Here is a 9,392-nt window from a genome sequence, read left to right on the forward strand (position 1 = left end):
CACATGTCATTTTCTTCCACTGTGCGACGGATCTATTGTTAATATTCTACAACGAAACATATTTTCTGTTAAAATTTAGAACTTTAAGAGCCTTTGTGAAACGAGTGTGCATTTATTCAAAGGAGAGCAATAATGTCTTTATGTATCAATAAATGTTTTATGGGGTGCGTGTGATTATTCTTGCCGTTAATTCAAAAAAAAAAAAAAAAAAACCTTGGATGAGCAAAATCCAGCTGATGTGTGAAAGTGAAGGGGATCAGAATTTTTTAACATATAATAAATAAATAAATAAATATATCGATTTGTGGTGAAAGTGTACGCGTTTATCCTTGCAGCATCACATCTTCATCATTACTAATATTATTATTATAACATTATAAGCAAAGCACCATTTAAAAAAAAGGTTGTAAAGTTGCTCATTTGTTCACACTTTAAAGCTTTAATAAAATACAGACAAAATAACTGTAATAATTCAATAAGAAATCAAAGAAATATTAAGATTAACACATTTATGGCCTTTATTTTATACACAAATGTATAACAAAGAGCACGTGCACGCGTCTATAAATGTGCAAAAATAGACGAGTGTAAATGCAAAACTTTTTTTTTAAGTGCTAGATTGTAACATTCCGTTTCAGTAATATCATAATTTATATTTAAACTTTATCTTTGTGTTTATTTTATATTTAAAACTTACAGTTACATCAGCTGCTCTTTTGTGTTTGTTAAATTTAACTTGCATCACTGTAAAACTGATGTAAACGTTCCTAATTTTTTGGCACATAAATAACTAATTAGCACAATTTTAGTAACATAGTACCTGTTTTTATTGCTATACAGTAGATTTAGTGATTACATGTGATATATGATTACACAGCACAAACAAATATACAACAAAATCATTTGACGGTGTATTTATTGCAAGAAACATGCCACAAACATGCGATAAATTCACAGATTAACACTGGTTGCCAGCACACGGGGCTCACAGAAACATTTCACACTACTCTGAAACACATTTTTCACGATACGACAATAAATTCAAACTAGAGCAACACGTCCCATCTTCAAACGCAATAAAACACAACTGGCAGAGGAAACAAAAATAGACTAGTTCAATAATTTAAGACCAACGTGTTACCCTGTGCTGAAATCAAACACGAGCCACAGAGAGAAGTGAAATCAGTCACAGCTTGGAGAGCAAAGTCCCAAAAAAAAAAAAAAAACAAAACAAAAAAAAACCCTCAGGAGAAAGTCAGGTTGGAGGTGAGTTCACGGATGCGGTTTTCTCGGTTCATCTTCTTCAGCTTCATCCTGCGGTTCTGAAACCAGATCTTGACCTGCCTGTCGGTCAGGTCGACGCTCCTGCTGATCTCTAGGCGGCGCTCTCGGGTCAAATACATATTGAAGAGGAACTCCTTCTCCAACTCCAAGGTCTGGTGTTTGGTGTAGGGGCATCTCTTCTTCCGGCCGCTCTTCGCCGTCAACCAGTTGCTCGTCGGCGCGTCGCTCTTACAATCTGTAAAGCAGACAGACAGAGAGAGAGGGAAAAAAGAGGATTTTTTTTTTTATTTCTTTATTTAATTTATTTGGAACCAATCTCACCTGCTGATCCGGATTCCTCCTCTGGGAAATAAATCAGCGTATAAACACTTTCCCATGGTGAAGAAGGTTCAGCCGTCACTAATAAAATTAAATTAAATTTCAAACCCCAAATGCTCACAAACCGCTAATTTCATAACAAAGTCAATAATGTGTGGCTCTAAAATAAATTGCTTAAGTTGTCAACTTTAAATTAAACCTCAAACGCTATGAGGCGATTGGCAAAACAATCATCAGATTAGTGGATTGAGATCAAAATAATCGATTAATTGTGATTCCCAAAGAAGAAAAAACATCCCATAATGTCCTGGATATTAGACTTTTTTTTTTTTTTTTTGGACCTTCTGTCTGTGTTTGTATGTGGGATGACTCCCCCAAAATAATGAATTAAAAGTTTTGTGCAGCCAAATGTTGGTCCTGACTTTTGTTTTTCTTTTTTTTACTGTAACATTGCGAGAAACGAAGTTTTCCAAAATTCTAAATTAAGATTTTGTAGATTTATTTAGAATTTCATAATTTTGGGGGGGAAAACAATTCTGAGGCACAATTTGTAAAAAACTTAAACTTGAATTTATCAGATTTTTAAGGCTTTTCAACAGTGTCGCTGAGGCGCTCTGAGCACATTCTACTTTCACCTTTTTTGCATTATTGCATTTTACATAGTTTAGTTTGTTTCTTTTAAAAAAAAATAAAAATACCACCGTTTGCAATTCTGGAAAGTGTTTGCACACTATTTATTTACAAATTGGTGTTATCACGTAGACTAAACGATTAATTCAAAAAAATCATAAAAAAAAACATCCACAGTCTTAATTGCGCACTCGGTCTCATTATCGTGCAACAATTTTTGCATATGACGCAACAAATACGAATTTGGGTTTTTTCTCCCTGGGGAAAAAAAAATCTGGTAAGGAGAATAATGGGGCACACAAAACAAGCACATTTGCATTTAAAGATCGCGGTTTAAAAGGCGCACGCAGTGTGCGCGCTGCACGGTGAACCGTTGTGTGCAACATGAGAAAGACTCTCATTAAACATTACGACTTCGGGGTTGTTTGTGGTTTATACTCGCTTTTATGATGCTCCTCGCGCGATAAAAGCTTCCATTGTTGCCAAACCCACCTTTGGCTTCCCTCTGAAGCTGCTCTGGACTGGATACCGACGCTTCCGTGGAGCACAGTTTCTCCTCCGAGCCAGATTTGGGCTCCGGGCTTTCTGCGGGCGCCGGTGTCCTTGAGATTTCCGGGTTCTGCGGGACGTCCTCGGATTTCTTCTCTGCAAAGTTAAGGTTCGGGGTGACCCGGCTGAGCTGCAGGAGGGTGGCGTTCGGGCTCGGCGGCTCTTGGCTGTAGTTTTCCTGATGCTTAGCGTAAGTTTGGCTCAGTCTGAAATATCCCGGCACCGGGATCTCGGAACCATCCGCCGAACCGACCTCAGGGATGACGTTTGGATAGGTGTCTTTTTTGTCGGAGTACATGCAGCAGTTACTCTCTTCCTTTATGCTCTGTGAAAATGTACAGTTTGACATCTGCTCTATTCTGCAGGGTCGGTTCGGTTCGGTCCATGTGTCTATTTGAGGGACGTACGAGTGCACGTTCATGCCCACGTTTTGGTGGTTTACCTCCGCGGCTCTTTTGCCGAAAGACGGCAGGAGTCCACAGGTTTGCATTCCATAAGTTCCCATTTCTGATCCGGATGGCACGTACATGCTGCTGTTTGAGTAAAAACTGTCCGTCCTGCACGCGCCAATCAGAGAGTCCACTAAAAATGTGTTGGCCGCGGGAGAGCTGCTGGGAAAGGACATTTTTTGGGGGGATGCTATGGAGGAGAGAGATGTCCTTTGTAAGCTGACATATCTACGGAAAAACAATCTCCGCAGAAGTCAGGATGCCTCCAGACCACATGACGTGCGCACCAATGAGATTTGAAAATGGCCTTGAGACGCAGCCTCCTCTGCCTGCGCACAGACTCGCGTCGCTGATGCAGACGTGGCCAACAGCGACACCTAGGACGAGGACTTGAAATTGATTTTTGCAGAGTCGTGCACTGGAGAAGGCTGAAAATAAATCCAGTTTAAATTCAGATACAGCAAGAAAACTACCGCACCCTGTTGTGCATTACAATTTAACCGAACTATGGCTGGAATGTGCCTAAGATTTAAACTTTTACATGTGTTATTATTTCTTTTACTGCGAAATAAAGCAATAAAGAGCATGCACGTGTGTGCAGTGCAGCGGAAATGGCGCATATGCGACAACAGCAGCATGTATGAAAAGCTGCCAATGAATATCTGTTTGATGTCTCACCTCAAATGCATATATGTAAGTCTGATTTGATTTAAAAATTCTTTGAAATAAATGAAATATTCATGTGCAAATATGATTGCATCGTCCCTTTGTTGTTTCTGCAGCAGTTCGGTATCTAAGAAAACATATTACAATTTCACATACAGTATATTTATATTTTCAAACTATAGAAAAAGAAGCCCACCTGCACACATTTATTGGAATCAGACAACCGTGTAAACAATTCAGAGTTTCCAGACTTTATCAAATAAATTCAACGTAAGACAGATGGAAAGTCGCTTTTTATTATTTGCACAGATCATTAAACGCAATGTCTTATTTGCATTTTGTCACAGGCGTATTTTCTTTGTCCAAATGTACAGTTCAAATTAATACCTGCAGCAGGTGTTGATGCAATCAGGGGGTGATTTTATTTGCTGTTTTGCTCTGGGCTTCATTGTGTTCGCAACGAAAACAAACGTGCATGAAGGAGTGTGTTTGGGTGAAAGGAAAAAAAACACCTACAACTTCTTACAGCACACACATATACACACACACGCGCGCGCACATAAATAAACAAAACAAAATAAACGCAGTTTGAAACTATGCTTTGGTATTTATGTCACGACCAATAAGATAAGATTTTTAAAAAAATCTTAAAACTTACGAAAGAGGGCGTGAAACATCTTCTTTTCCGTTTGCATCCAACTCCGATATTTATATTTGGTCGAAGCAAATATTTGCAGTTTTCGCCTCAACAAAACCGCAAACCACAACCACAGACTTTGTCCAAAATATTCCACTTCCGATTATAAAACGAAAGTAGAAAATACATTCATGAACATACGTATTTTTACAAAAAAATAATAAACTAAACTACAGATATGAAATAAATCATATGCGTTTAGAATTAACTGCGCATGTAACTCGTTAGTTATATTGCATCATATGTTGCATATTTTGCAAAATAATAGACTAAAATTCAAATCTTAAATACTATTTTATTTAATATTTGATTATTTAAGGTATAATATACACATTCATATAAAACGAAGCAAAAAAGAAAAAAAACAAATTGTGCAGATTGCACTTTGAGCAATGATGGATAATTCTTGATTTAAAAACAGTTGTTGTTGTTATTATTATTATTATTATTATTATTATCGTTGTTTTGTAGCAATAATGTTTTTTGTTATTTTTAATTTAAGAATCGAGTTTAATTGGTATAATAACGAAAAAAAATTAAACAAAAAGCTTAGGTTTAGTCATTATAACCCACGATGTCAGCGACCAGAGGCCGGTCTTTTTTCTTTCTTTATTTCTTTCTTTCTTTCTTTCTTTCTTTCTTTCTTTCTTTCTTTCTTTCTTTCTTTCTTCTTTCTTTTGTCCTTTTTGCAATAGATAACTCTTAAGAAAAAAATAATAGAATTTAGTATGAAATGATATTGCTTCGTATGACTATTTAACTAAAAGCAATTATATATATATATATATATATATATATATATATATATATATATATATATATATATATATATATATATATATATATATATATCAGCACAAAACACAGGCCTTTAGTATCCACAGAAGAATTATTTCCCCTCTCTTTTTGTATTAACCTATGCGGTCTATTTCTTTTTCTTTTTTTTCCACCTTAAAATATTTCAAAAGCTTATTTTAATGTTTCACGTATCACAATAATGCACGAGGCTAGTTTTAAATTCTACTGTTTAAACAAAACTCGCCTTTAACGAACAGAGTGGGAACAAAAGATGTGATAACTGGTACAAACTGTATTTCCACAACGAAGCTGCAAGTCTGCCCCCATGTGGCGAAAAGAAGAAGCATAACTGGAAAAAAAAACATGACAAAACACCTAACGCACAAATCTCTAACAGCCTTTTTGGCAAATAAACACACACGTGATAGCTGAAGAGCAAAATGATTCAAAGTTTTTCATCCAGATCACAAAACACATGGGGTGGAAGTGTGTTGCTGCGTTCAAACAATCAACAAACAATCACCTCCAAACATCTCATTACTCTCCAGGAAAGCGTTTTTCTATTCATGGAACCCACGGTTAATTATTTCACTGATTCTCTGTTGGCAACAAAATTGTAGAGTGATAAAAGTTAAAGCACGGCACAAATAATTTTACCTATTCTAAACAGTCTGCGTTCTTTCATCCATTCGTTTGCGTATTTTCATAGATTTTCTTATTTAAAAAAAACGATTTGAGATTTCCTTATAAAAGCAGAACTGCTTCAAGATAATTATAGATCCAATTAAATTCTGTGGGGTTTATAAATGAATAACCCTCACTGCTTTCTCAATTGTAGCTGCGTAAAAGCGGCCCGGGGTGCCAAAGAAGGGAAAGAGAAAAGAGGGGGGGAAAAGAGGCTAAATTTGGACAGAACGCAGTGAAATCGGCTAAACTTTCTCAAACGTTTGTAGCCTGGAGTTAAACTGCTTTAAGACAGGAAACAGAATGAGTCCTGTTGCAGTTTGGGGGTTGGTACACCAAAGTCCAATAGCCCCTTATTAAGACCTTTTACAGCTACTTTTATGATGGCGTCTAGACGGTTCAAGGTTTAGTAAACACTCCAGAAAATAGACGTTATTTGTACAATACAACATTTTACTTTGTGTGTGTGTGTGTGTGTGTGGTAAATGTACAGTTCTGTTTCTCGTGTTGTTTCACGCCACATCGATTACATCACATGCGTCAGATATATGCACATATACACGAGGATACACGTTTGTATAAACACAAAGGGATATTTGTGGTCAATATAGTGGAAATACATGGAAACAAATAAATAAACACAGACTCGACGGATGTGGCACGTTGCAACCCCCCCCCCCACACACACAAAGCCTTTTTAAAAATATATATATGCAAAATCAAAAGTGTCTGTTTTTGCTCGTGCAGAGCGTGCGCGCCCTATCAGAATAAGGGATTCCCTGTGAAATACTGCAGCCGGTCGCGGTTGAGTTTTTTCTCTTTCATTCTTCTGTTCTGAAACCAAATTTTCACCTGCCGATCTGACAGGTTTAACATCCTGGACAGCTGGAGTCGCTTCTCTTTGTTAATGTACACATTGAAGAAAAACTCTCGTTCAAGTTCTCGGATCTGGTATTTGGAATAAGGACACCTCTTCTTCCTGGAGCGCATGGACGAACCTGCAAAAGAAGAAGAAGAAGAAGAAGAAGAAAAAAACAATGAAAAAACAAACAAACAAATGGACTGCATTTATATACCGCTTTTCCATCTGCATCAGATGCTCGAAGCGCTTTACACTTATGCCTCACATTCACCCATTCACTCAAACACACTCACACACCGATGAACAAAATCACAATCTAAAAATTAAACACAAATTTTTAGTCTGAGATATTAAATGATTTAAGCACAAAGACCCATTTAGCTGTCACGTAATTGCATCCTCTTTAAAACATGAGCATTTGTGTTAAAATAGCTTTGATTTTTATGGATATGTGTTATTTGCTCGTTTTCCTCAACGCACTAATACAACACAATTTTATAAAGCAATTTCTATTCGTCTCAGTCAGTTCTAAGAAGGAAACGGGTTACCTAAAGTGCATTGTAAATACCTTTACAACCATAAAGTAAATGTTACTGGGATATAAAAGCTTTTGCATGCGTAAAGAGGCTTATAAACCAGTTCTTTTGTCACCCGTCCACCGGGGGAAACACTCACTCTCTCGGCTGTTGGTGGATGGATCCTCCTCGGTGCTCCCACTCGGATCCGCTTTGTGCTCGTCTAGTTTGGTTAAAACCTGATTGTTACTCACAGCATCTCCGGGGAGAGCAGTCTTTTGTTTGGCGGGCTCCGCGTCGGGTTTGTCCGAGTTGGGAGTGTCAAAGAACTGGTCGAAGCCCTGGGGGAGAACTCCGTTTCGGCCGACACCGGTGAAGAAACCGCACGGGGAGCTCGTCCCTCCGTGGTGGTGGTGGTGCCCGTACAAGGATTCGTTTTTCAAGATCATCTCCGCCCTGCTGCTAGAGGACTGGATCAAGTCCCGGTGCATGATGTCCTCCGTTGAGTATAAGGACGCGTAATTGCCCCTGTAGTGCCATTTGCTGGGATGGTCCAGTCCATAGTCCCTGAAAGCGACTTCTCGGACAGGTTGCGTTATGTTTGGAGAATAGGGGAAATTGATCTGACACGATGTCGTCTGCGGCAAAAAGGAGGAGACTGATGTAAAATCGGGCGTCGAAACGTAATAAGTGCAGTTCGGCAAATACATATTTGACGCACAGCCGCGATCATCGTATTCCGTCATATCTCTCTAGTTGGCGCAAAAGCAATTGCGGCGGCTTGTTAAACTTTGTCCATCTATAGGACCGCAGGCGCGCGGAAGCAAAAATCGGAAACGCAGGCAGACCTGCAACACATCTTGATCGATTCTTGAGGTAATTGTGTCATGTGATCCGGCTCAGAAATTACCATGCATCAATATCGGTCATTAAAAACTGTCCGGAGAAACTCATGTGAGCGCGTACGAGGGACTCCATTGGCTCTCTGCTGCAGAGGCAACTCCTCTCCAGTCTCCCTGCCCTATAGCACACGGAAAATAAATTAGCGCCGCCGCTGGAATATTTAATTGAAAGCTTTGCAGCGGTGTCGCCTTCATCTTCGCCGCGTAATGACAGCACGCGCACACACACACACGCACACACACCAGCGTCAATAAATTTGCAGGATTTGGGATACAGCAACAGTTAGGATGGAAACTATTTAGGCCAAAGTGCACATTTAAAACATCAGCACGCGCAATTATGACCGCGATCGAGCCATTAAGTTTATTTTAATATATACCCACTCATGCATATGTCATAAAAATCTGAATTAAGTCGCATGCACGGTGCACAAAAGCTCAAGAGCCACAATAAGAGCAAAAATAAAATTAATGCTGCATAACAAGAGTCGAAGTGGGACATCAAATGGTTACTTTAGCGTTCTTTACTGCCGCAGAAAAGCTGATTTTGCCACAAAAACACCCCTGTTCCAAATTCACGGTGCGCACACTGCATGGCCAAGTACAAAACAACTAACGTTGACCGTCTGTGGTCTAGGTGATGCACACCAAGCATTCACCAACGAGCCAAATCATTTTATGACCATGAAGGCAGCCATGCCTGCAGAGCTTAAAAGCCTTTCCTTGCCGGAGGAAACGGAGTTTAAGCTGCTGAATGGAGCCCTCGTGTTTAACATATCGTTGTTGCATCTGTGAGTACATGAATTCTATGGTTATTGTTGTTTATTTGACAGAAAAACAGAAGAAATTTGGTGAAAGTCGGGGCCCGATTGCGCAACACTTCAAAATGGAGCTCTTCTTTGTGCGTCAGGGCGCCTAACGTGGATTGTTCGCTGCTTTGTTTGCGGTGGGACAAACGCAATCTGAATGTTTATTGCTATATTGGGGTTCAAATCAGATTTCTATACTCGAGTTTTGTGTCCGCTGACTGAAACGCAT

At 38.9% G+C, this 9,392-nt stretch overlaps 2 protein-coding genes across 2 annotated transcripts; both read right to left on the bottom strand.

The window, feature by feature from the left end:
• Positions 1-1,018: 1,018 nt before the first annotated feature.
• On the bottom strand, positions 1,019-3,610 carry hoxd10a (homeobox D10a). The gene is made up of 3 exons (XM_034186496.1): positions 2,725-3,610; positions 1,944-1,946; positions 1,019-1,519 (listed from the first exon to the last, which is right to left on the bottom strand). Exons 1-3 carry the CDS (start codon positions 3,404-3,406, stop codon positions 1,245-1,247), a joined length of 960 nt encoding a protein of 319 aa, XP_034042387.1. The 5' UTR covers positions 3,407-3,610; the 3' UTR covers positions 1,019-1,244.
• Positions 3,611-6,837: 3,227 nt separating this feature from the next.
• hoxd11a (homeobox D11a) lies at positions 6,838-8,198 on the bottom strand. Its single transcript, XM_034186532.1, has 2 exons — positions 7,574-8,198; positions 6,838-7,073 (listed from the first exon to the last, which is right to left on the bottom strand). Exons 1-2 carry the CDS (start codon positions 8,196-8,198, stop codon positions 6,838-6,840), a joined length of 861 nt encoding a protein of 286 aa, XP_034042423.1.
• Positions 8,199-9,392: the final 1,194 nt, after the last annotated feature.

The sequence above is a fragment of the Thalassophryne amazonica genome, chromosome 14, assembly GCF_902500255.1.
Source record: "Thalassophryne amazonica chromosome 14, fThaAma1.1, whole genome shotgun sequence".
In the NCBI taxonomy this organism is placed as follows: domain Eukaryota; kingdom Metazoa; phylum Chordata; class Actinopteri; order Batrachoidiformes; family Batrachoididae; genus Thalassophryne; species Thalassophryne amazonica.